Raw genomic sequence first — 24063 nt, 5'->3', positions numbered from 1 at the left:
TACCAACTGATCCGTCTAACTGTTGTTAAAAGATGAGTCTATGATAAGATGGAGACTTCAGATACGGTTCCATTTCAAAGAAGCCTTATTGGAGATCCTAATCTAATCATCTTTTACGGGAATTATTGGGTTGGCGACGATGACGGTGGACGTGTCGGATCACCAGTTGGAACAAGATATTATGAACAACTTATCGAAACTACGAGAGACTTGGATGGATTGGAATGATTATCAAAAGAGAACAAATTGTAAAGTGGTTTCTTCAGAGCAAGTTAGAGATACAAGTTTGGCTTTGAATATCCAACAGAGCGTAGCAAATGATTCTAGTCCCAAACATTTCGTTTCTTCGGTCAAATCTTGTAAAATGGAAAAAAAGATTATCAAAAGACGAAAAATAGTGACAAGTGAACACCCAAAAACTTTGTCCAAGTCTGAAAAGGAAGATGCGAAAGAGTTGGACATGTTCTGCTTTGTTCGACAACATAGAGACGAAGTCAAACGGTTTGTATTGCAAAACGAAAAGAGCCAATCCAACCTTTGGAAACAATCTTTGATGGAACTTGGTAAGGAAAAGCGTTTTTGTAGTTTTGTATACTCTAAACCTTCCGAATGAAGGTGTTCAAGCAAAGAGAAAGTCGAAAGTTCCTTTTCCAATATTTCTTGGAATGCAACGAAAGCAAAAGAAGAGAAGAGCTCGTTTGTTGTCCAAAAATGGTTCAACTGCTAGAAAGTAATACTTTCTATTCGGATGACGTGTGATATTTGGTATAGAACGGTTGGATAGAGTTGGTTACTAAGATGGTTTTATTGTTGTATTTTATCTCACGGACAATAGAAAATGCATCGACAATATTTTCAATGAATTGTACATTCGGATCATTTAAGATTCCAAAAAGTTTTGTTTCCAACACTCTTCAAGATTTTCAGAATGTATCATCTTTTGTTTCTATTTCAGTGCCTAATCGTTTATCTCACAAAATACTTTCGTTTTTACAAAGAGATACACAACACAACGTTTGATCGTCAATGGGTTTATCTATTCCATAAAACACATATTTGTTTCGATATTTCAAAAGACTTCATTTACATTGCTTCAATAAGGATAGAGCATCTTCGAGTTCCTTGATTGCTGAATTCACATCTTGAAAATCCAACGCACTTGATGCATTCTTTGCATGTTTTTGTGCTTCCAAAATAGATTGTACTAGATCATATTTGTTTTTGGTGTTGGTCGATGCAGTTGTATGAGTCTCAGTCAAGTGATTATCAACAACGTCCTCTGAAATGCGTTCAGTGTCATTTGCCGTTGGGTTTAAATTATTCCTTTCTACAACATCGACTTTGCTTTCATCAGAATTTTCTTCCACTTGGTTGGTTGAGTCTTCACTGGTATTCCTTTCCATAAGAGAATCATCCAACTCTTTGATATTTGTTTCTGGACTATTTGACTCGCCAGGTTCTTGCATGATCAAAGATAAATCATGTCTTGTAGTATCCTCATATTTACTCTCAGTTTGACTATCGGGAGGACCAGGAACTGGTTGAATTCCTTCTCTCAAACACTTTGATATATAAGCCACCTTGAATTTGCAATATTTCATTTTCTGTCTGATATCTTCTGAAGGTTCTCCTAACGAATTCAAAACTTCCAAAAAGCACAAAGCAGCATAAAAAGTACGAACAGTAGTTCGAGTGGCATTTCCATTTCTATCTTCTGTATCTGCTCTTAAGAAAACCTTCAAAGCAAATTCTTCCAAGTGTTCTTTCAACAGAGTCGTATCTCCGAGTTTTGCCTTGTCTTGTTCACACTAACAAAACATAAGTGATCTCAAGGCACTTCCCAATGGGCTTTCATACCTTCTCAATGAGACTCTTCATAAATTTTGAGGCATCGGGGTCCTTCTTATCCCGAAGTTTTAAACCAAACTCACACGCGTAGAATCTACCTATGTCCCCCATAAGCGTCAACTGATAGAATTCCAAGAATAAACATACAAGCATAAGCTACTAGAGGGTCTATTTGTTCAACTTCCTATAAAACAACACAAGTTATTTCTAAAGAATCCTTATCAACACGATTACTTACTTTTGCTCGAACCAAATATTTAGCAAGGGGTTTCAATGAAGTAGGCCATGAAGCGGACATTACGTATTTCCTAAAAATGAGGAATTAAAAGAGTTCTTAAAGGAAGATCAATAGGAAATATTTCAATAATGTTCAGCATATTACTGTGATAAGTTGTTCATATCCATCATTTATAACATATACATACATATATATATATATATTTCTATAGATAGATACAAATATGTGGCTCAAAGAACCCTTCCATTGGCAACTTGGTTGGTTACTACCCCTTGACTGTTTTCGACTACACCGAGTGAACATGAGAGGGATAAAGAAAAGTAGTTATATTTGTTGTGCCTCGTACCATTCAAAATTGTCGCTCTGTCAACAAAAGGATTTTCTAGACGCTGTATGGTCCAGTCATGTTCAACCTGGCGACTCTTGTATCGATGCAACGTGTGGAAAAGGTAGAGACTCATTACGTATTGCAAAGTTGGTTGGCCCTAAGGGTTTTCTTCTTGCTTGTGATATACAAACTTATGCCATATATCAAACAGAAGCGCTATTGCGGTCAGAGATCGATCCTTCACAGTACCCACGCGTAGAGTTTGTTTGTAATAGTCACGAGTTTCTTTCAAAATATGTAAAGGATAATAGTATTCGTTTAATAAGCTATAATTTGGGTTATCTACCGAATGGAGACAGACAAATAAGAACAACAGCAAGAACAACTACAAATAGCTTGGAGAGTTTACTTCCAAAGTTGTGTCACTCGGGTATCATTTCCTTGGTTTGTTATGTTGGCCATCCTGGAGGTTTAGAGGAACGAAGTGAGGTATTGAACTATGTTGCCAAGTTACCAAAGGATACTTGGAGTGTAACTTACCATGAATGGTATCTTTCGATTCCTTTCAATCTATATTCGAGAATTGATTATATGAGTCATTCTTTATAGGATCAATCGTTCTTTAGCTCCCAGTATTGTTATTGTCGAGAAGAAGTAGCGGGTTCTAACAATATTCTGAGACATGGATATGTGCAAGTATCCTTATATTCTTTTTTGGTTTGTCTTGCTATCAAGAAACTGTGTGGTATGCTTGGAAATAAACAAACAGCAAGTTTTCTGAAAGGGAACCAACTAGTTTGCTTGGGAAACCTGTTGTACTCTTTGTAATAATGAGCTGGTTTGTAACGGACAAGTTTGTGGAGGTTTGTTTCAGGTAATAACTTGTGTTATGAGGACGTTCGAAAGTGTTTGTTTGACTCACAACAGGCCTGCGGTGCAGTCTATCCTGGGAGTCCCAATAATAACTGTGACTTCAACTGGAGTTGTGAAACGAGTACTTGGAGAATAGTTGTCTTTGTGTATGTTATCTCATTTTGCAGTTTCTAAAGGCTAATAAGTTGTTAGAGTGTGTATAATCGTCGGTATTGGAGGTTTTCTTATTTGCATTTACATCGGATTTCGTTGGCTATCTTATCATAAGTTTTCCAGAGGTACTAGACCAGCGAATCCCTACCAAATACCAGTTCAGCGGCCTGCTGTTGCACAAGGCATCCCAACTTCATCTTGGAATTATCCAACTCGTTCTTATTTAAATTCAACGAATACTTTACCAGGCACCACTTACTATGAGCCTTCTGCTCCACCGCCTTCTTGATATTACAACCTTATGTGGGTTTCTTTCCACATGAAATATTTGTATCCCGTTCATGCGTCTTTTGTGTCATCATACAACCTTACAACTATCGATAACATACTCTACAAATATTTTATAAACTACAACTTTTTATATTCCACAACCGGTGAACAACGAGGAAAAAGCAAATGTTTCGTGAATTCTGAGGCAAATGTTTCATCAGAAAATTCCGCCACTCGTGTTCTCATATTGCACTAGAATTCAACACGAAATAAAGATTCAAAGATACAAATAGAAGTAAAGACAATAGCCAACTTACTTGTATGGAATGCAATTGCTCCTCTGATAGTTGAAATAACAATCTTTCAAGAATAGCAACATATTCTTCAAGATTGCTAGCCAAATATCCATTTCTTGTATTTCTCAGAGATAAAGCATGAGAAATTGCATACTTACTGTTCATGTGTAATAATGTCCTTTGCTACGCCACCTGAACGATGAGCAATAGGAATCACTCCCGCCGCCATAAATTCTACTACGCTGATACCTAACGAGACTCTTTCATTATCCAAAAATAACAAAATGGATTAATAAGTACCAAAATGTTCATCTCGCATTGTATGCAATGCAATAGCAGCTTTCGATAAATAATTGTAAATTTGTTCATGACTAGCGTTGATGACCCATCGAACATACGACGCAATATCTATCCACACTCAACAAATAACAAAGGTTATCTGCAACAAACAATGCTTCCTTACTCAAGTCACCAGCTAGCTTTTGAAGTTGGGAAACTCTTTCAACATCTTGTTCATTACGAGTACTTCCCATCATTACCAAACAAAAATCTAAGCATTTGGCCAAAATAATAGGCTGCCGTGATAAGACTAAAGAAGTATCAAACCTTGTAGATCTTTCTCTTCATGTTGCTGGACAAGTTTCTGAATAATAAATAGTTGCAATATATGGTTCTTCTCTTCTCGAAATTGGGAAAGAGACACTATCCAATGTCTCTTTCGACCTGATAAACAAAAGTCAAGTAACGTCTAGGACAAAGTGATTAGAGAAACAATCAAAAAAGGAGAGTTGACCGCGATACTTTGACCGAACAAGGTGGATAAACGATTTGCAAATATTCGGGTTTCCACATCACAGAAATGTGCTGTTTTGTCCAAGAAGAATTGACCTAAAAAAGGTAATTCACATTTGTCAAAGCCGCTTCAATTACGAAATTGACAAACCATAACTACGTCGGCACATTTGCCAGTTAGGAAATACAAAAACATAAGTACCTACAAAAAGTCAAACATTACAAGTCAAACCAGTTGACAAACTTACTCGATAGTAAAATAGTTTGCATTGAGTGGCAAGATAAGATTTTGCAATAAAAGTGCGATTATTGTATTTGACTTGTCTCTGTCTAACAACCTAAAGCGATGGAACAATTTCTGAAAAAGAAAAAAATAGATTCTTACTTGCAACATGTCCTTTGAAACAGTTGGGTAATGCACATAACAAACAACGTAACAACCAAAACAAAATCGAGCGATAGACATGGAAGCAGGAAAACCTGTAGTGTCTACAAAACAATTTGGAGTATATCGTAATAAGGCCTATTACAAGATGTTATAGCCATTCGAAAAGCTTAACTCCATTCTCACTTCTATAGCTACAAACATAGATCCAATTGCCTGACCAAGCAACGTAAACCAAGGATACTCCTTTGGCTCTATGAATCGACAATAAGCTGTTCAAACAACTTCAAGAAAATTAACTAACCCAAAAGAAATGAAGACTCCAAAAATACGAGAGAAAACTTTGGAAGAACACGAATTCCAAACTGTCTGTAAACTTTCTCTGTCAGTGCCTGGAAAAGATAATTGTTCAATCGACATCAACTGCTAACACAACAGCGCCTACATCTACAGTTGTTTCTTCAGATGTGTAGATAATAATCTTACAAGAAGGAAAATTTTCCAAAAGATGGCATACTTCCAACCTTGCGTTGAAGCAGCGTTGGTAAGTGTCGATTGAGGAGGGCGCCAATACCTACCACAATACTCGTTCTCCCCCGCCTCCTGCAGAACAGTAAGGATGAAAGAAACCAAAGGTCAGAATTGATTGGTCTTTCTGAAAATTGTCAACTCTACTCTTATTTTTGTTTAATTTTTGTTTTATGTAAAGAGTATAACTCAATATGCAGATCGTCCATAAGCAACACCATATGACAATCCATTCAACCATTTTATCTTTGAGGACTTTGTGAATTCTCGACTATCATGTTGGCAATGTTGACTTTTGTCTCTCCTGTTTTTGGAGCACCTAAAAAGAGAAAATGGTTTTCCAAGTTATCTGGAAAACAACTCTGCTGTTTTCGTTGTGTTTCGTGCTTGCAAGTAGAGCAACCTAGTCGTAGTCATCCCAACTATTGGAGAAACATAGCCAGAGAGGTAAACAAGACACTGAAAGAACACTCATTAGAAGCGAACAACCCGATCAACGTAACGGATGAAGATAGTTCGGTGTTTGTTGTAAGTATATATATATATAATATTTATTTATTAAATGAGTGTGTTCTTCTGAATCTTCTCTTTGTAGGATACCACTACAGATGAAAGAGAAGAGGGTGGTCCAACTTTCATTCAACAGAGTTCTCGAGTGCAGTTGGACTCCGCTGAGATAAGCCATTCCAATTCTATGACAACAGATAGTCATTCACTTTATCAAAATAACTCTCCAAACTCGACAGGAATGGAAGAAGAACCTTCTGACTATTCAGTCCAGTTTTCAACTTCTTGGAATCCTAACACAAGCTGGCTTCAATTTCCAGATTTGGTTGAATCAGCTGATATAAGGAGGAAAACTCAAGAGATATCCAAACATCAAAAAGAAGATGTGTTCAAGTACTATATTGATAGTGAAAACAACTTGCGTCCTTTTCACGATGCTATTTCTCCTATGCACATTTTCTCAAAAGGTAACGCAACCTGGAAATACTGTTATTGAGTTCTTATTTGTCCTTTCTTATAGAGTCTGAAACTCAAACTGTTTCTGAGCCTTCAGCCTGGGAAAATTGGCATCAATTATCTCAGAAAGGTAACGAAGATTCCTCAAGTCTAGATGAGTCTCTTGACGATGAATGGAGTGAAATTGACCGTTGGAGACCGGTTGCTGTTGAATTAGAAGGTTATAATCCCAAGTTGACGGAAGACACATCGGAAGAAGTTCGTATCGAGAAAAACAAACTTTCGAAGAGAAGAGAAGCAGTGGCATGGCAAAAATGGTTCTCTACTCAGCAATACAACTTGTCTTCTGAGTTATGGGAGCGACGTATCGGTGTCACTGGCAAGGACTGTGACAAGTAAGTCTATTGCCAATAAAGGAGAGATTACTCATTGTGTTTGTAGGAATACATCAATTTATAAACAATGGCTAGCTGATATGGAACAAGGTTTGGAACCTTAGTAAAAGCAATATTATATTTGAAATAAAGACGACACATTGTGTTGTAATTGAACATTGCATTTTCATTTAAAGACAGTTTTAATTCTGATGAGTCTTTTGAATAGCACCATCTAATCACCGACTCGAAAAGAGAAATGTTCAAAAAGAAAATATTGCCTTCGTTAATATTGTGTCTTTAATGGAGCGACAAAGTATCTCTTCTATAAAAAGGACAAATGAATCATTCGAGTCATTTGCAAGGTGGTCTTAGATCCAAGTTCAAAAACAGTTCCATAGTTATTTCAAAGAGAATCTATTTCAATCAATATCCAACTGCTGTTTCAAAGCAGATTTCAAATGAGTAAGATTGGCTTGAGTATCCTTTAAGCAGTCCAAGTGGGATTATAATACCCGCGTGTCACGAACGAATGCCAGATTTAAGATTGCAGATCGATTTGGGCTTCACCGTCCACCACAACAACGCGGTGCAGGCGATGTACATTGTTAGTAACTCATTTCCGATAAAAACCAAACGACTGGGTTTAGAGCCTCGAGGCAAATCGATACAACAACAACGTAACCTTGAGAAATATCGAAATATGAGAACACCTTTTTTACGCTCTCAAAATCTTGAGCAAACTCCTTCGTGTAGACACCGCGATCTCACTTTCAAAATGCAACTTTCTGCGGAAGAGTTATCAAAAAATCACTCAGGTTGGTTTGAGACTTCCCTTGTATACCACTTTAAGTATATTCTGATTTCTAGGAGTAACTACAGTGTTTGGTCCTACAGAAATATTGAAGATACTTCCCCATCGGTACTTGCCCTTGTGTTCTTTTTAGCGACTGAGTGATATATATTTGCTGAATAGATTCCCATTCTTGTTGGTCGATCGTGTGATAGAGTTTGAAGCTGGCAAAAGAGCAGTAGGTCTGAAGAACGTAAGCTAGAGGATTGCTTTTGTAACCTTTTCTTATTCGACAGAAATGATTATAAACTAGGTTACTTTTAACGAACCTCAGTTTATCGGTCATTTTCCTGAAAAACCTATTTTTCCTGGAGTTTATATGCTCGAGGCTTTGGCACAGGTATGAAATTGAAAATTGACAAGGTAATAGTAATATTGAAAACCTGCCGTGGACAATTGTAGTTGGGTGGCATAGTGATGCTTCAACCGCCTATATCCGATAGTTATCGTGACTTCTATTTTGCAGGTCCGCGTATCTTTTAGATATATTATCGTTGATGTTCATCGGGTTTAGGTGTTACTCAGGTTCGTTTTCGGAAGCCGGTCGTTCCTGGTGATACTTTAGTGATGCAAATGGAAGTACTTTCTGTTCGACAACAGTTGGGAATTGGCAAAATGAGTGGCAAGTGAGTAAAGTGTTGAACTATCTATTTATTTCAGTCATGTGTCATTCAGAGCATATGTGGATGGAAAATTGGCTGTAGAGGGAGAATTTACCTTTTCAGTACAGTCTTGAAAGATCCTTTGGAGAACACAGGATCATCCAGATAGAAGTGAAGAAAAATATTTTACAAGAAAAATAAAAAAAATTTGTTATTTCGAAAATGAATAGTTTGATACTATGAGAGAACCTTTTTCATATTCGATATTTCCTATAGCAATGACAAGTAAACCAATTATTACAAAATTTCTTCAAGCATGGAATATGCATTTGTTATGACTTAGCTACAAATAGAGTTCATGATATATTTGAAATATATAAAATCTCTGTGTCCTAGAGACTCTTCCTGCTCAAACTGGATTTCATTCTATCCATCTCTCTGTCATTTGGAGACGAAAAGTGCAAATGTTGCTGTATAAAGACGAAATTTCAAAATTTGATACGAGTCAATTGCCTTAATAGAAAAAATGAAAAAAAGAGACTAAACTGTTCATCTCTTCTTTATTTCGTATTGGAAGTAAGCTCTTTTAATACGGAACGCAACTGATACTGTTCTTTAGATATCTTTCTTACTTCCTAAATACTCCACTAAGCTTTTAAACGATTCTAAAATAGAAAATAACCTACTTTTAGGAACTGCTCAAGAGAGATGACTTCTTCTTGTAGAGCTTCATCTAATAAACATAAGGCATCTTGATAAGCAGCATTCATTGCTCGCATTTTTTCAATCTATTCAATGTAAGAGCATCAATACAACGACATGAAACGTTGTTATCTTACCTTATTCAGAATCTTAGTTGGAAAAATGACAAAGGAATCCAAATTCATTTCAGTTAGTCTCGGCTAGAAAAAATGTTCTAAAACGAAACATTCTTAGAAAAAGCAGAAAATACCTTCTCCTTTTCAAGCCATTGGCTCAAGTCATCATAGACTGTTTGGACTTGTTCATATTCCATTTCTGTCTCCTCTTGTTCCTGTGTGGCCGAAGTCATTTCTAATAGTGATAGATGAAATTGTTCATTTTTGTTCAAATTTCCATACCTGCATCGATGGACTCACTGGCAGCAAGGCATTGATTTCTTTGCTCCAAAAGATGTGCAATTTCTGTTCTGGACTGCTGTACATAAGTTGCCAAAAAGACTCTTATCCTTTCGCTGGCTTTTTCTACCAATTCTCTACGGAGTAGAAAGATAAAATTTCTTCTTTGTTCATCTAGAGTAAACATACCTTCTCTTCAATTCTTCAGGAGTCAGCGTCATCGAATTTGTGTTCCAAGGGGAAGTTGGATAGTGTTGATACGAAGCATGAAGATTCGGAGCTGCCAATTGAGCAGGTATATTACTCGCGACGGGGCCTGCGTATTTACTTCTAACCATACTCTTCAATGATGATTTCTTTTGACTACGAGAAGCAGCAACTTGGAAATTTTGTTCATTATCATCTCCCACGTCACTTTTGATATGGCTAACGCTTTGATTGATTGGACTAACTTTAGGCATCTGTTCAGCACGCTTTGCAAAAACTGGAGGTTCCTGACTAAAGATAACTTCCAAAACTTGAATTATTGTTGAAAGTCCATACATCTGAGGATTCCATCGATTCAAGACTTCATGATGTACCTAAGATACACGAGCATATTAGCAAAGGAATAGTGGAAATCTTATGCTCAGCATACAACGCCCTGTGGGTCCATGTATTTATGACCTTGCTTTAGTATCATAGAACTTGTTGGAACAACGTGTACTTGAGGTGGATACCGAGGATACCCTGCAGGAATCCATATAGAAACTGGAATATTGTACGGCCTTTCTTTGTAGACGATGATAACCACGCCTTCCAAACAACTAACATACTTTGAGTCCTTTCTTCAAACTAAAGCTATTTGCTTACCACATCTTGTGCTTGAATATAGGGTGAAAACCAATAGTAAATCCTAGCTTCTTTCCTTTCTGTTTGATTTCAGTCAGTTCCGCTTGCAATCTTTGAATAGCAAAGTTATCATATCCATTTTGTGCCTAGTGTTACCTAAATTTTACTTATGCCTCACTTCTACTTTCGTACTCACCAGTCCCTGAAAGAAACCTAAATTATCCATCATTTCTTAGCAAACTTTTCTCATAAGTATTTATGTCGAATGTTCACAAAACTCTTCACAATTCCTCAAGTTAATGGACACCACATTGTAGAAAATTGACTTGAGCCAAATGATCAAATCAAACCCTCATGTAGTATCCGCATGGCATTAAAAGGAACTTCCCAGTAGTTCTTTGGGATAATTGGAATATGGAGGACTTAGTGTTCGCATGCGCTTACATTAAGACAAACTATTTTTCTGAGTGCTTCATCATAGAAAAATAAATTCATAAAAACATATATTGAATATTGTCGGTCTGCTTAACGAGGCTTTTTCAGTTGTTAGTAGTATAGAGAGATTTTGAATCCTTCTCGAAGAAAACGTTGCATTTCAAAGAGACCAAAATTCCAGTCCTTTTAGTTTATTAAAATAATTTTGCAACCTTTGCAGAGTCAAGTTGACAAGAAAACTGAAATTATACAAGGTTAGAAAGTTGTAAGAAAGAGATTCAAATCATCCGGTTATTCTCTTATCTATCTCTTATATCAACACAGAGAATTTACAAGGATATAACCAACATAATTAAGATTTGACTTGGATAACAAATACATACTCTACTTTAGAGGAGTATCACCCCTTATTGCCTCAGCAACAAAGTGAGAATTACTACCAAACTTCAGAGAAGAACACTTATTTTCCCATTTGATAATTTTACTAGCTTGTAGGTGCCTCGTTATCTTAGACAAACTGAGTTTCAGTATAAAAAACAAGTATAGTTTAATCTGAATATTTGAGCCACTAACTTTACATTGTTCTACTCTCTAAACTCCGACTGTACAACAAGTGGGAAGCTGCAGACTCACATTAAGACAATTGATCGATCGATTTGGATCGCCAACAGATGAAGCATGGCTTTATAGAGAATTTACACCCCGTAGTTCTCCTAGCACTAGCGGCAGTTAGTCTTTTCCTAGCGGCAGTTTCTTCAGTTAGTGATTCATTTTGGTTGCACTTAATGTTGTTTCATTCTTTCAATTAGGGTCTTACCCAGGGAATTTTTACTTTGAGTACTTTGGAGTTGGAGGTATTAGCGGCAAGTTCTTCAGGAGAAGAGTCTGACTATGCCCGAAAAATTTTGCCTCTTAGAAAAAAGTCTAATCTTGTAAGATATGATTTTCCTTTACTTTTCGTCCTCACGTAGCTGAAAGGTTTTGACTACGCTTCTGGTGACGTCAACTGTTGCGCAAGAATTGCTACCGCTGACAATATATCCTTTGATTCCTCATGGTATATATCCTCTTGTTATTTCAGTTGGCGGTATGTTCCTTTTTGGCAATATCATTCCAGAAGCTCTTTGTCTTCGTCATGGTTTGAAAATCGCCTCGTACTTTTCCTCCTTTGTAAAGGCTTTGGTGTTCATTTGTTTTCCTATATCATTTCCACTGTCAAAGGCCATGGATGCAGTTATAGGCCGTGACTATTTGAGAGTTTTGAATCGTAGGGAGTTGAAAACTCTTTTTGATTTATATGAAAGATATAAATATAACGTGTTGACTTCTGATGAGTATCACATAGTGGAGAGTGCCTTGGCGCTGAAAGACAAGAAGGTTATTGGGTCACTTCAACGTCAGTTCAACTGTTTATTATGTTTTAGGTGAAAGACATAATGACTCCTGCAGAGCATGTATTCATGTTGGATGTTGATCAAAAGTTGGATAGAAAACTTACTCGAGAGATAGCAAAGAATGGACATTCAAGGATACCACTTTATGATGGGAATAGAAACAATGTCGTTGCTTTGCTATTGGTAAAAGGTTTGTCTCTAAAGTGATCAGTAATGTATTTTCTAACAGAGGAACAAGGTCTCATATCTTATAACCCTAGTGAGAAACTTCCTATTCGAGTTTTTGTTTCCAAACATGCAGAAGATCAACTTGCTGTTACTGCTCCTTTATATGTTTCGGATCAAACCAACGTGGAAACTCTGCTGGGTGAATTTCAAAGGGGTCATAGTCATATGGCCATTGTTTACGATAAACCACACGATCGCCATCGGTTGGTTATTCAAAAATTACTAATTTTATGAGTATCACACTTTGAATAAGAAAGTTTTTAGGTGTGGTAACTTTGGAAGATATTATAGAGGAAATTCTACAGGAAGAGATTATAGATGAGACAGATCAATATCAGGATATGACTTCGATGAAGCCAGTTAGCAGATTGATTGTGAAAGGACTTCGGCAGAAACTACAGAATCGTTCCTCTTCGTTCTTGAAACAATCTCGGTACGTAAGGTAGCTATTCAAAAGTTTCCCATTCAAGTATTTCGTAGCCTTCGCGGAGAAGGTTATATAGCCATCAAGGAGACTGACCTGAAAACTCTTTTGAGAGGAGCTGACATGGATTATCCGAGACGAGATGACGAAGATGCTTTTAAAATGACAAGTCCCCTATCCGAAAGAAGAGAGAAGGCTAAGAAATCGATGTACCACTGTGAGGGAGCAGCTTCTTTGCCTAATGTTTACGAAGCTTGGAAGGGTAGCGAAACAGTTGCAAAGGATAAGAGTTGGCAGGATAATGACTCCACCGAGCTTAGAAACAAAATATTGGATAGAAAAAGTACATCTGATAAGTTATCTCAGCTATATGCCTCATCTGCTCCAGAAGAATACAGTTGGAGTGGCAAAAACATTTCTGCCAAGTCATCTCTTCATCGTCCGGTAAATGATGTTTTGGCAGGAATCGATAGGCCTTCAGATGACATGATAATTTCACAGTCGCTTTGCCTCCCTTCTATTTGGAATACAGACTTGCCGTTTACGCAGAGTGAAATGACTCCATTACTGGCAACCTCTGCACCGGAGAACAGTTCTGAGTTGCATATGGAAGCGATCCCTGACACCTCTTCCTCCTCGTCTTCCACAGTTTCGAAGGAAGTTGGAGAGCCTTTAGCTCCTGAGGCAAGTAGTGTAGCTATCGCAATTCCAATGGGTGACACTACACAGTCACGAACGAGTTTTGATAGTATTCCACGCTCTAGGCAACTTGTCTTGAACTCTTTTCTTCGATGGAAGAAAAACAAAAGATGACTGGAACGAAGGTTTTTTGGATTGCCTTCGATATACAATAATATATTGTAAATATACTTGAGGTTTTGTTTGTTTGGGAAGTGAAATTAGTATTAGACTTGTGTACTTTGTAAACGTATTTTGGAAAGTTGACACCAACCGAGTGTGGTTAGTCGTGAGCACACAACGAAAACTAACTTGCTACATAACAAAGAGTACGCTCGTTAGTTTTTCAAATGGAATTGAAAGTAAGACCTTCCACAACAAGCCAAGTGGATTCGTTTCTTTAGACGATGATGACTATCCTCGATTGGTAAGAACCCTTCAATAGAGACAGTCAAAGTTGCAGGACAACAAAAGAATCTGGAAAATTTCCTACAAAGAAGACTTGAAAGCCATTTGAAGCTTCTACGGTTGAAAACAAAAATATTTTTCGTCGCATTTTGGTGGACGAATTCTATTATTTCTTGCTTCAGGACAACCTTTAAGCGCTATCAAACCCAACTTGGATAAGTTGACCAAGTAGCTCAAAGAAAGATTCACTCTATTTCGTAGGTCTTCTAAAACGAAATTGGACACTACAAACATTCGACGCAAATGTAAAGAATTCATTTTATGTTATCCTTATCCAAATGATGTTTTCAAAACAAAAAAGCAGTGCCAAAGACTTCAAAACTAGTTCTTGTGGATATGAATCGCCTTCAAAAAAAACTTGTTAACGTTGAACGTCTCATAACTTTCCAATGAGTATAGAACTCAAATTTGCTTCTATACATTACTCTTCGTCATCCGTTAACTCTATGGACTGCTCTACATTCTGAGCCAATCTAGTTGACACAGATCCTACAACAACCTTATTCTGGGAAGGAATCATTCTTTTGGTTTTCATATTGTTGAGATATCTCATCCCATGGGAATGGCTATGTGGAGAATAAGAGACATATATACATATACCTTCTTTTTCCTTAAGTTACTTACCGCCCGTTGTGAAATGCAGATGATTGGAAAACTGCACTACATTCTGTTTGACTACAATTGACGTTTTTGGAACGCTCCATGTTATTAAGGAGAATCGAATCGTTTTTGCTACCAAATGAAACATTAAAAGCTCCTTTGGATATGTTTTCTGAAACACGGACAATGCATTAGATCGATCTAAACATGGAAACATAATTGAACTTACGACATCTGACAGGCCTCATGTACTTCCTTGGATGTAATGCAGAACCTACCGGCACACTATTAAGTTCAGGCCTTTTTGTGGAAGTCTTCGATTTGATGTTTAAACTTTCATGATATCTGCATCGGTTTCCTAACGAAAAGTCGGCATCCTTCGTATAGAAAAGGAAAGAACGAACCAAAACGAGTATCAATGCAAGCACCACAAATCGCACCATCTTTCCGAACTGCAGAACAAAACTATGAAAACTTTGGTAATAGAATAAAACCAGATAATCATAGAAGAATGACAAACCCCATAATATTCAGCCTTGCCCAATACCCATATTTGTTTTGTCTTTTCAACTTGAATAGCGCAACCATCCCCATGGCTTCGCGGCTTTAGTATCCTTGGAGATATGATCTACCGTATAAAATGATATGAAGAAGTAAAACAGATTCAAGGTACCATTAAAACTGTCCCGGGAAGTTCTTTCCAAAATGTATCATAGGCCTGCCTTGTGAGTATCATTGTCAATAAATTTGAATAACGCCCCTGCATGTCACATAGCCTACAGACGGCAAATCTAAAATATAAGTTTCATCTATTTTCCTATATCCTGAAACTCACTTGGATCCATGCTTTCCTTCGCGAACGCTCACTTTCTCCCAAATACAACCAAATAATACAAAGTCTTCGGCACCTTGTGAAACATCAGCCTCTTGCCGAGCCAAATTGGTTCGCAAACTATGATAAGAACAAATTATTTTGTTTTTCCTACATATTTTAAATATGTCTTCAATTCATCTAGAACACTTACAGAAATATGGTTAGAAGAGATTTCTCAACTACTTGAGAACTCAGAGATATTGGAACCACTACTTCTTCTTCCTGTTTCCTTAAGTCCTCAACGTCACCAATTTGTGTGCTTTCAGGTATGGACAAACGATTATTTTTTGAAACTGCTTGGTACAAGTTGTTGGTCTTATTCATTTTGTCGGTCTCTGAAAGATAGTCAAGAAAGTCATAGTCTTGCTTTTCTTCTGAGACTTTCTTAGACTGTTTTCCAACTGGTTTGAGTGGTTCCATATATATTAATCTCCTCACTAAGGGGTTGTCAGCTAAGGAAATGAGGCTTTAGAACTAAGCAAAGTAACTAACAATGCCTGTTTCTCTGAGTGGTTTCTTTAGGCTCCATTCTACGATTACTACTACTATTACCACATTCAAAATGACGGTTTCAAGTAGAGAAATGAAATGGAATAATGATTGGAGGGAAAATCCGTTCATATGCAAGTGCTTAGAAATAAAAACTGTGCTCAATCATTACGGCAAAACAAACCTATAGTTCATGTTCTTACTTTACTGATGTTTGCATCTCTACAAGCCTAAAAATCAGATATAACTTATTTCAAAGTATTAAAGGTCAAGTTATCCTATGTTTGATAAATTTCAAAAGTTACCGGATTTTGCTCTTTCTAAACGATAAGTTGTTTCAACTTTCCCATCATTTTTTACTTGCCAAGTTTCATACCAACGTTCACCTTTTGCATTTCTACCCCATTTTTGTCCAAACTTTTTAATATAAGCAGCACAAGTATTAGTATTTGAATTGGGCAACTCCGTTTCCAGCCACCACTCAGACCAAGGTGTACCATCAGCATCTACACCAAACTTATCTTAAACAGAATTACTCGTCGCGTAAAAGCTACTTTGATATTTCAACTTACCACCCAATTTTTGCCTACTTTCTGTGCGAAGTGTCCACCGCTCCATCCACCATCCACCTTCTTCTTTGTGATAAATATGCTGATCCTTCCAAACAAGTGACTCCATATTTTCAACTCGCCATTCTACCGGAGGTAACCATAGTTGACCGGGATGAATAATATCCATATTCCGTCTATTACCGTAAGTTTCATTGGATGTCTCTGACTGTTCCCTTTTTGGTACACTATCTTGTTTCTCATCTTTCCTAGATTTGCTTTCCTTATTCAAAAATGACAGATTTGATGAATCCAATAAAGACGAAATGTAGGAGTTGTGTTGTGGCGCATTTTTGTCCTTGTATACCGAGGAACTATTCTTTTCACTTTGTACAGGGTACAAAGAATGTCCATGAGACGAATTTTCAGCTACATTTCGAAAAGTGTTGCTATTTTTCTGTCCAAGTGGAATATATCGCTGAATGACGACACTATCTGACCACTGGTTCAATCGACGAGGTGATATTCGTAAACTTCCAGGTAATCGGTGTTCCAAGGTATATGCTGAGGGAGCCTCAGCTGTTGTTGAACAGGCGACGTCACTCATATCAGCTGGTTCTGAATGGGAAGATGATACACTACAGCTACTCAAGGTATCATCGTCTGTATAGTTGTCTCCCTCATCACCTTCCAGTATGGTCTCTAGTTCACTAGAAGATGTGCTCTTATAAAACTTGCCTGCCTTCTTACTCTTAATATAGTTCAAAGTGCCTCTACTTAGCCTAATCTAATATCATCTATTATCAAAAGCTTTCCTACTATTTTCTTTGTTGTATTTACCTTCTTTCCTTGAACCATCTGCTCTTTCAAAACTGCAAATAGAGTTGGGCAACTCCTTGTACGAGCCAATCTCCTGTCGTTATACATTGTCTCTTGCCCAACAAGTGAAAAATACAGAAAATAATAATATTTCACAAAACTGTACAATACATATAACTGAGAGCTAAACTACAGCTTAGTATTATCAGGAAGACCACGACGAGTTACAAACTTGCGCACCCTTGAGCTTAAGCAACTAGCACCAAACCTTTATAAAGAAACAAAACTCTTGTAAATATTCGTGAAACTCTCAAATTCTGTTGTTCCACAAGATAATATATTTTGTCTTTGGTTTCCAAACACAATCAGCAAACATCCTCTCGTTTCCCTCTGTGTAATCTCAAAACGGAATGTTATCGAGATGCGGCTTCTAATGGAATTTTCGATGAGCTCCACATCTTCGGAACAACGAGAAATTCCAAAAGAGCAGCAGCAATGATGGTCTTGCTAGAGAATAGCAAACTCTAGGCTTTCTAACAAGTTTTGAAATGTTGATTTGCGTTTTATGTCTGATCTTTTATGTGTGTGCAGCTCACCCTATCTCTGTAGAGATATTGTTTGTCAAAGTTTGTGGGTTCAAACTCCTGAGAAAAAGGCCAGTTTGGTTGGTAATATTTAAAGTAGTCTTTTTTTGCAGTACAACTTGAAAGTCTCAATTGATTGAAAGGAAATACAAGGCAACTAGTTGTTTCAGAGACACACATTTATTGAAAAAGAAAACACATGAAACTACATATAAAAGGAAGCATATAACTTTTCACTGTGCCAATACTGCTCAAGAAAACCAACCACGCTTCTTTTTGGCTTCTTCTTGAAAAGCTTTCACACCAAGTTCCTCTAGCTTTTGAAACGCTTTCGCAAAATCTTCGAAAAAGCGATCCTGATCAGCAGCATAAGTTTCTACATATTTGCGAAACTCTTTGTCCCATGTTAGAGCCATATCTGTCGGAAGCATAATAATTTCTCCTATTTTAAAGAAACCGAGTTCAAGATACGATACTTTCACCACAACGCATACGTACCAGTGGGGTCCTCAAACATGTCTGGACCATTCCATTTTCTAAGAGTCCACTTATTTTCCAACAATTCTCTGAACAACTCATTGGAAAAGGTTGTCGGAGCACTAAATAACACAAATGTAAAAATGTAACAATCCTCTTTGATATTCTCTCCTTACCGAGTCCAAGGGCCATCATAACCTGAAAATTGTTTATGGGTATGTCCAACTGCATGTGCACCAACTAGAGCTACAATTTCCTGATCATTAAAGCCCATACGATAAAAAATGTCTCGAATATGTTGCACAGTACCGCTTAGAGTACCCTTATCAGCATCTGGTAACCTTCCGTCTGGTGGGCATTCCTGTCCAGACACTGCATCCCTTCTGCCAGGTCTCCAAGCAACCTTGGGACCTCCCATCTCTTCAACAGCGACAGCACCAGCTAATGTCCACAGATCCGCATAAGTTATCTCGGGAAACTGCTTCTTCACAGGCTCCAAAGCATCTCGAGCACGAAATAACCCTGCATTGGCAGCATAATCCTTTTCTGGTGAAAATCGCATAGTAGCGCCATCTGAGCCTCCAGTGTTTGTCTTCTTGTCATAACTTCCAGAGGAGTGCCAGGCTAAGCGCAACATTGCTGGTGCAATATTATCATCTACTTCGATCACCTTTACAATTGCTTCTCTGACTTTATCATAGTTGACAGAACCCTTTGAAGTAGTTTCTGCTTCCTTACAAGAGACAGGAGAGCTCCTTTGCCTTTCAATTCCATAAAAAGCAGCAACTGCAGCACCTATTGTGGCAGCAGCAGAAAGCTTCTTTACAGAAGACCTCCAATAGTTCCCTTGAGTTCCAGCTGAACTAGAAAAAGACCGTGTACTGCCTTTCCAATAACTGGCTGCCTCAGAAACCAAAGAACGACTCTTCAAAGCCTTCTTCAAACACTGGCGGTACATTGTTCCTCCGAGTAGAAAATGTAATTGTTCACTGGCTGAAATGAGTAGTAAGCGTTTGGCACTTTCTTGGCTAAAGCAGGAAATGAGCTGTAAGACATAACGTAAAACTTCAGGTGCACAATCTCATAAATGTCGAAAGAGAGAATCAAAACAATACAAAAGTTATTTATTCCGCCGAATAAAGAATATCTATTTAGGCGAATAAATAGATTTGTGTTAAGGCTTCTCTTCCTGTTAGTAAGAGCAGCCTTTGTTTCTCGTACATTTCACTATTTATGTAGATAGCAAATACTTGATTGGCAAAACGAATAGAGTTAGGGCTCCGCAATCTCAGTGAAGTTTATCCAGACTTCTCGTCGCCTAAGATAGTCTTTAAACAACGACATTCGGAGATTCTGCAGCTTATAACTTTCGAATGAACACTTCTATTCGTCATACATCTTATACTTAATAACACGACGGATCTCCCGATTCTGTTCTCTCTCTTTTATATCTCTTCGCTTATCGAACAGCTTCTTACCAGCTGCTGTTGCAACTTCTACCTTTATGAAGTTTCTCTCTCCAACGTACATTCTATTTACAATAAAAAGGAGTCTTTAGTCTGACTTTTTAAGAACATACCTCGTAGGAATTATAGTGAGCCTGGTTTCTTGTTGACGCTGTTGCAACTTGATAATTTCTGACTTATGTGCCAAAAGTCTCCTTGGTCTTTTTGGTTCGTGGTTAAAAGAAGTACTAGTCGTCGAATGCGGCGAGATTTGCACATTTAACAACCAGAGTTCTCCTCTTTTCACTCGAGCATATCCTGTGAAATTACGGCTCCGTCAACTTAGTTTCTATGAAAAACAAATACAAACCTTCTTTCAAGTTGATATTCCCTTCTCTTGCGCTTTTTACTTCAGTTCCTTTCAGTTCAAGTCCACACTGAAATTTTTCCAAAATTTCATAGTTCCTTTCTGCTATAGGATTAACTGCCACAGTACTACCTGGACCCTTGTACTGAGATTTCCTCCTTGTGGCCATACTCAAGAGAGAAACACCACAACGGTTGCGGACCATATTCTGTGTTACCTTATTCCGTGTTATAAAGATGTAGTCACGATTGTTGCTCCAAAAATATGGATAGTGAAAGCAACAGCACTCACGAAACTCCACTAATGTTCTCATTGCTGTGCTTAACAACTTTGAAATTGATCAAGTTCATCTGGAGGAGATGTTTGCTAGTTGAGCTTAACAGAATGGTCCTTTGTAAACTCTACTCCAATACCGCAAATATTTCTCAATACAAGATGATACAAGACGTGTGCAGCTTTCCTGTTTGATCACAATACTTTGTTCTATCATGTCAGATCACCTCCTATTCAAAAAAAAGTTGCTTCAATATTTCCAATGAGGCTTTGCTCATTGACCCTCTGCAGTTAGAAAAAAGTCCCCTTTATATGACTTTTCTATCGACTAGTAAATTTGTATACTTTTTGAACCGCAGACATTATAGCAAGAAAGAGAAAGCAGAGAATATTCAATTTAGAATAGCCATAATTTTTCAATAGTATTGAAAGCTATCGTCTTTCAGAGTAATTTATTTCTTACTGCTTGGAAGAATGTGATATGAAATCAGACATAACTATGTTTTCTTCTATTATGAAAAGGTAAAAATAGCACCAAGACAAACAATACAGAAACTTTAAGTACCATGGTGCTTAGTGTTTTCATTTTTTCTGAATCATTTTAATATCTTATCTTTTGTACCTTAAGAAACTTCAAGAGTAGCTGGATGGAGAACTATTCCAAATTGGCTATTATAAATTCTCAAATGTCCGAACCTTCTTTGGTAAAATAATGAAGGATTGTTTTTGGTACAAGAATATCAGACATTCTATAGGAAGTTAGAAACTCTTCGGAGTCTTTTGCGCCCAGGAAAAGAACGTTTACCTTTATGAGTAATTTTACCTCTAGTACTGCAGACAAGAAGGACCAGAAAGAAGAACAGAGCTGGAAGGCTTTATTGCGAAACGGTTCTTGGAAAGATTTGTACGATAAAGCGGAAGAGTGCTTTATTTCAGGTAACCATCTCGATGCAGATAACGCTTGTTTCTTTGCTTGTCTAATGCTAGCATCTTTGTTAAAACTGGGAAAACTGGAACTAGCGAGAAAGTGGCTGAACTCATGGAAGGAGCAGTATGGTTTGGAGTAAGTATGCAAACCAAAGTCAGGCAGGTTTGAGAGTTGAAACAAAGATTATAGAGACGTACCTACTGCAACGCTGTTTCTTGTGAGTCCTTTACGCACACAGTACTGCTTATTGGCCATAGAGGTGGCGTTTCGGCTTAGTTCAGAAACCGACGTAAACTGTCGACTGCAACCGTACTTTCGCCTACGAAGGTTGATCGAGGAAAATATCCAAATAGAGGACTCAAGGTGTAACATGTGGCTACTCTTTCTGGATACTTTAGATTCTTGTATAGTAAGTCATCTGTTGGAAGCAAATAGGCTTCAAGCTGTCCTCGAAGTTGCCAAAAATTACTTGAAGAGAAATGTTCAAGATGTCTCTCGCCAGCTTGCCTTTTTTCGCTTACTTTTGTACAGTGGGGATACAGAACAGGCTTCGTTATTCTGGAATACTATAGAGCCTCGAGTTAAGGAAGACAGTGAAAGACACTTACACCGTGGCCTTTTATATGCGTCTCAAGGACACTTGGAAGACGCAATAGACGAATGGGAGGCTGCTGCTCTCTTTGATCAGAGTTATGAAACTATTTTGACGAATAATATTGCTGTAGGGTATCTGTTACAAGGACGCATCTTTGAAGCTATGGAAAGGATGGAACACATATTTCACAAAAGCCCAATTCCTGCTTTGAAAGAAGACTTGGTAAAACATATATGTATTTGCTACGATATGTTACTGGCAAATGCACAAGAGCGCAAAAGCTCTATTCAACACGCTTTATCCAATGAAGCTCTTGACAGTTTCCATTTCAAAATAACCCAGCGGCCACTGAATCATGAACCGAGGAAAGAATAAGAAAAGAGGGGGATATTATTCTTAAATAAATTCAAGATCTCTTACAACAACAATGTTTCAACTAGCGATCATATCCAGACACCTACACCAGTCAGCGATTAAATATTCTTTGGTTTAAAAAAATTCTTTACCTTCCATTCCACCGCATCTNACAAAACCGACTGAATCCTGTGTCGGTTGATAGTAATTCTTTTGTCCATTNCTTGTTCTCGAATCTTGTGTAAGCCATGTTTATGAACAAGTTTGAAAACTGCACGACGAATCGCTGGCACTGGTGGGGTAAATGAACTCGTAGAAATGCGATCTGCATGAGAGTCCATAAAATTCCAAACCGCATCGGCTGCTNCTNATGCCTCAGAAGCAAATCCGTCTTCAGCATACATCTCCAACAAAGACAACCAGGGACTGACAGTCGCTGACTTCTCAGCACCAGAGTTCTTGGAAGAAAGGATAATAGCTNTACGGAAAGCTCTTTCTGCATCGCTGGATCGCTGAATGCGACGAGCAAGTTCACCACGTCGCAACCAATCAACGGGTGGCCTTTTAGTTTGTTTTGCAATTTGGTCGGCATCTNATGATTGAGCGATATATGAAGCGTCATTTTGCATTTGCGAAGCTTGCGTTTCATTCTGACTGTTTGTACCAGATGAAGAAGCTTGATTAGGCTGGGAACTCGTATGGGATGTAGACGTCCCACTTGTGCTGCGCAAATTTTGAGCCATTTGTTCATCTTCCGCTTGCCAAATAGCTNAAGCTCTTNGGTCTTCGTACATATTATTCNCGAGGAAATCTNACCAAGGAGTACACATTTTCTTTTTATGCCCTTTCGATGAATAAACTTCCAGGGATGCGTGTTTGTTCTTCNAAATGCGCTGTTCGCTACTTCCACCGACTTCTCTGACTTTATCTTCTTTTNCACTGGATGAATCATTTCCTTGAACTTGATTATCTTCGGTTGCAACGTTCTTTGTCTGACCATCTGTTCCATTTGTCTCGGCGGATAAAGTAAAGTCTTTTCCAGGCGAAGGTTGACCTTTCGAAATTTTAGTTCCAGCTGTATCTGAAGAAGACTCAGCATTTTCTTGAGAAGATGAAGCAGCTTCTTGCATCTTCCCGACATCAGTTTCATGTATTTGTTCAGTTGACGATTCTTGTCCTTCAGGAAGATGTGAAATATCCGCTTCCATGATAAACGCATCTGAACGAGCATTCNATATTTCATCCCAGCCAAACTTATTCNATGCCTTTNCCAATACTTGGTAAGCTTGCTTTTCAGGATCTGTCNTTNGCGTTGCTGACAGTTCAGCAAGTGACTCATCAACTCCAGTCGCAGGGCCGATTCTTTCTTCGTGTAGTCGCTTCGCCAATACTCGAATAATGTCTGTGCCACCAGAAGTATTGGGCAAAGGCTTTGTCNTTCGCTTTCTTGCAGGTAACAATTCTCTCNAAAATGGGTCTNACGTGGGTGGCTCCATAATTGCCGAGTTGAGTGCAATCNAAGACTCTNCAAGATCTCCTTTTTCTNCGTACAAATTAGCCAAGTGAATCCAGGCCAAAGTATCCTTTTCATTTNCTTCCACAGCTTTCTTTGCTTCTNCAAATGCTGCATCCAACTGACCAGTTTCCAAATA

At 37.9% G+C, this 24063-nt stretch overlaps 15 protein-coding genes across 17 annotated transcripts; 7 read left to right on the top strand and 8 right to left on the bottom strand.

Moving 5' to 3' along the window:
- The first annotated feature begins 3 nt into the window (after positions 1-3).
- Gasu_42320 (uncharacterized protein) lies at positions 4-888 on the top strand. Its single transcript, XM_005704692.1, has 2 exons — positions 4-563; positions 616-888. Exons 1-2 carry the CDS (start codon positions 140-142, stop codon positions 732-734), a joined length of 543 nt encoding a protein of 180 aa, XP_005704749.1. The 5' UTR covers positions 4-139; the 3' UTR covers positions 735-888.
- Positions 889-950: 62 nt separating this feature from the next.
- On the bottom strand, positions 951-2233 carry Gasu_42310 (vacuolar protein sorting-associated protein VTA1). Its single transcript, XM_005704691.1, has 4 exons — positions 2087-2233; positions 1996-2032; positions 1858-1946; positions 951-1808 (listed from the first exon to the last, which is right to left on the bottom strand). Exons 1-4 carry the CDS (start codon positions 2144-2146, stop codon positions 1080-1082), a joined length of 915 nt encoding a protein of 304 aa, XP_005704748.1. The 5' UTR covers positions 2147-2233; the 3' UTR covers positions 951-1079.
- A 70-nt stretch (positions 2234-2303) lies between these two features.
- On the top strand, positions 2304-3088 carry Gasu_42300 (methylase protein). Its single transcript, XM_005704690.1, has one exon. It carries the CDS (start codon positions 2310-2312, stop codon positions 3021-3023), a length of 714 nt encoding a protein of 237 aa, XP_005704747.1. The 5' UTR covers positions 2304-2309; the 3' UTR covers positions 3024-3088.
- Positions 2994-3798, top strand: Gasu_42290 (uncharacterized protein). The gene is made up of 4 exons (XM_005704689.1): positions 2994-3159; positions 3211-3288; positions 3342-3433; positions 3480-3798. The coding sequence occupies exons 1-4, from the start codon at positions 3097-3099 to the stop codon at positions 3727-3729; spliced, it is 483 nt and encodes a 160-aa protein (XP_005704746.1). The 5' UTR covers positions 2994-3096; the 3' UTR covers positions 3730-3798.
- Positions 3799-3802: 4 nt separating this feature from the next.
- Gasu_42280 (alpha-1,2-mannosyltransferase) lies at positions 3803-5953 on the bottom strand. The gene is made up of 14 exons (XM_005704688.1): positions 5762-5953; positions 5629-5707; positions 5488-5575; positions 5370-5437; positions 5184-5321; positions 5047-5136; positions 4950-5000; positions 4808-4894; positions 4613-4754; positions 4470-4556; positions 4307-4414; positions 4165-4255; positions 4028-4121; positions 3803-3962 (listed from the first exon to the last, which is right to left on the bottom strand). The coding sequence occupies exons 1-14, from the start codon at positions 5950-5952 to the stop codon at positions 3849-3851; spliced, it is 1428 nt and encodes a 475-aa protein (XP_005704745.1). The 5' UTR covers position 5953; the 3' UTR covers positions 3803-3848.
- A 10-nt stretch (positions 5954-5963) lies between these two features.
- Gasu_42270 (uncharacterized protein) lies at positions 5964-7258 on the top strand. The gene is made up of 4 exons (XM_005704687.1): positions 5964-6239; positions 6307-6685; positions 6739-7069; positions 7116-7258. Exons 1-4 carry the CDS (start codon positions 5988-5990, stop codon positions 7171-7173), a joined length of 1020 nt encoding a protein of 339 aa, XP_005704744.1. The 5' UTR covers positions 5964-5987; the 3' UTR covers positions 7174-7258.
- Positions 7259-7583: 325 nt separating this feature from the next.
- Gasu_42260 (3R-hydroxymyristoyl ACP dehydrase) lies at positions 7584-8745 on the top strand. Of its 2 annotated transcripts, none has more exons than XM_005704685.1 (7): positions 7584-7866; positions 7919-7970; positions 8025-8094; positions 8155-8241; positions 8304-8367; positions 8416-8527; positions 8577-8745. In XM_005704685.1, the coding sequence occupies exons 1-7, from the start codon at positions 7647-7649 to the stop codon at positions 8635-8637; spliced, it is 666 nt and encodes a 221-aa protein (XP_005704742.1). In that variant the 5' UTR covers positions 7584-7646; the 3' UTR covers positions 8638-8745. The 2 variants fall into 2 exon arrangements, with proteins under 2 accessions (XP_005704742.1, XP_005704743.1); XM_005704686.1 differs by having other exon boundaries at positions 8304-8373.
- Positions 8746-9032: 287 nt separating this feature from the next.
- On the bottom strand, positions 9033-10783 carry Gasu_42250 (ESCRT-I complex subunit TSG11). The gene is made up of 9 exons (XM_005704684.1): positions 10628-10783; positions 10453-10577; positions 10238-10406; positions 9790-10181; positions 9604-9737; positions 9456-9556; positions 9343-9405; positions 9190-9291; positions 9033-9138 (listed from the first exon to the last, which is right to left on the bottom strand). Exons 1-9 carry the CDS (start codon positions 10658-10660, stop codon positions 9064-9066), a joined length of 1194 nt encoding a protein of 397 aa, XP_005704741.1. The 5' UTR covers positions 10661-10783; the 3' UTR covers positions 9033-9063.
- Positions 10784-11493: 710 nt separating this feature from the next.
- Positions 11494-13878, top strand: Gasu_42240 (metal transporter, ACDP family). The gene is made up of 7 exons (XM_005704683.1): positions 11494-11624; positions 11676-11798; positions 11845-12243; positions 12291-12450; positions 12490-12691; positions 12742-12921; positions 12969-13878. The coding sequence occupies exons 1-7, from the start codon at positions 11538-11540 to the stop codon at positions 13723-13725; spliced, it is 1908 nt and encodes a 635-aa protein (XP_005704740.1). The 5' UTR covers positions 11494-11537; the 3' UTR covers positions 13726-13878.
- Positions 13879-14152: 274 nt separating this feature from the next.
- On the bottom strand, positions 14153-15983 carry Gasu_42230 (minichromosome maintenance protein 1). Of its 2 annotated transcripts, none has more exons than XM_005704682.1 (8): positions 15684-15983; positions 15494-15640; positions 15332-15449; positions 15179-15286; positions 15063-15123; positions 14888-15016; positions 14683-14830; positions 14153-14624 (listed from the first exon to the last, which is right to left on the bottom strand). In XM_005704682.1, exons 1-8 carry the CDS (start codon positions 15950-15952, stop codon positions 14480-14482), a joined length of 1125 nt encoding a protein of 374 aa, XP_005704739.1. In that variant the 5' UTR covers positions 15953-15983; the 3' UTR covers positions 14153-14479. The 2 variants fall into 2 exon arrangements, with proteins under 2 accessions (XP_005704739.1, XP_005704738.1); XM_005704681.1 differs by having other exon boundaries at positions 15332-15434.
- A 29-nt stretch (positions 15984-16012) lies between these two features.
- On the bottom strand, positions 16013-17923 carry Gasu_42220 (uncharacterized protein). The gene is made up of 4 exons (XM_005704680.1): positions 17629-17923; positions 17410-17572; positions 16594-17356; positions 16013-16542 (listed from the first exon to the last, which is right to left on the bottom strand). The coding sequence occupies exons 2-4, from the start codon at positions 17494-17496 to the stop codon at positions 16316-16318; spliced, it is 1077 nt and encodes a 358-aa protein (XP_005704737.1). The 5' UTR covers positions 17497-17572; positions 17629-17923; the 3' UTR covers positions 16013-16315.
- A 26-nt stretch (positions 17924-17949) lies between these two features.
- Positions 17950-19513, bottom strand: Gasu_42210 (cytochrome c peroxidase). The gene is made up of 3 exons (XM_005704679.1): positions 18626-19513; positions 18471-18571; positions 17950-18414 (listed from the first exon to the last, which is right to left on the bottom strand). The coding sequence occupies exons 1-3, from the start codon at positions 19405-19407 to the stop codon at positions 18224-18226; spliced, it is 1074 nt and encodes a 357-aa protein (XP_005704736.1). The 5' UTR covers positions 19408-19513; the 3' UTR covers positions 17950-18223.
- Positions 19514-19522: 9 nt separating this feature from the next.
- Positions 19523-20613, bottom strand: Gasu_42200 (SsrA-binding protein). Its single transcript, XM_005704678.1, has 3 exons — positions 20265-20613; positions 20029-20212; positions 19523-19980 (listed from the first exon to the last, which is right to left on the bottom strand). Exons 1-3 carry the CDS (start codon positions 20572-20574, stop codon positions 19833-19835), a joined length of 642 nt encoding a protein of 213 aa, XP_005704735.1. The 5' UTR covers positions 20575-20613; the 3' UTR covers positions 19523-19832.
- A 580-nt stretch (positions 20614-21193) lies between these two features.
- On the top strand, positions 21194-22458 carry Gasu_42190 (uncharacterized protein). Its single transcript, XM_005704677.1, has 2 exons — positions 21194-21597; positions 21652-22458. Exons 1-2 carry the CDS (start codon positions 21344-21346, stop codon positions 22430-22432), a joined length of 1035 nt encoding a protein of 344 aa, XP_005704734.1. The 5' UTR covers positions 21194-21343; the 3' UTR covers positions 22433-22458.
- A 4-nt stretch (positions 22459-22462) lies between these two features.
- Gasu_42180 (Chs5p-Arf1p-binding protein (ChAPs)) lies at positions 22463-24062 on the bottom strand (the record flags this gene model as incomplete). Its single annotated transcript, XM_005704676.1, has 2 exons — positions 22463-22514; positions 22564-24062. Coding segments are annotated over 2 exons (1520 nt in total), but the record flags the coding sequence as incomplete, so codon positions are not given.
- Position 24063: the final 1 nt, after the last annotated feature.

The sequence above is a fragment of the Galdieria sulphuraria genome (assembly GCF_000341285.1).
Source record: "Galdieria sulphuraria unplaced genomic scaffold scaf_38, whole genome shotgun sequence".
In the NCBI taxonomy this organism is placed as follows: Eukaryota; Rhodophyta; class Bangiophyceae; order Galdieriales; family Galdieriaceae; genus Galdieria; species Galdieria sulphuraria.
This window is presented reverse-complemented; position numbering and strand designations above follow the sequence as displayed.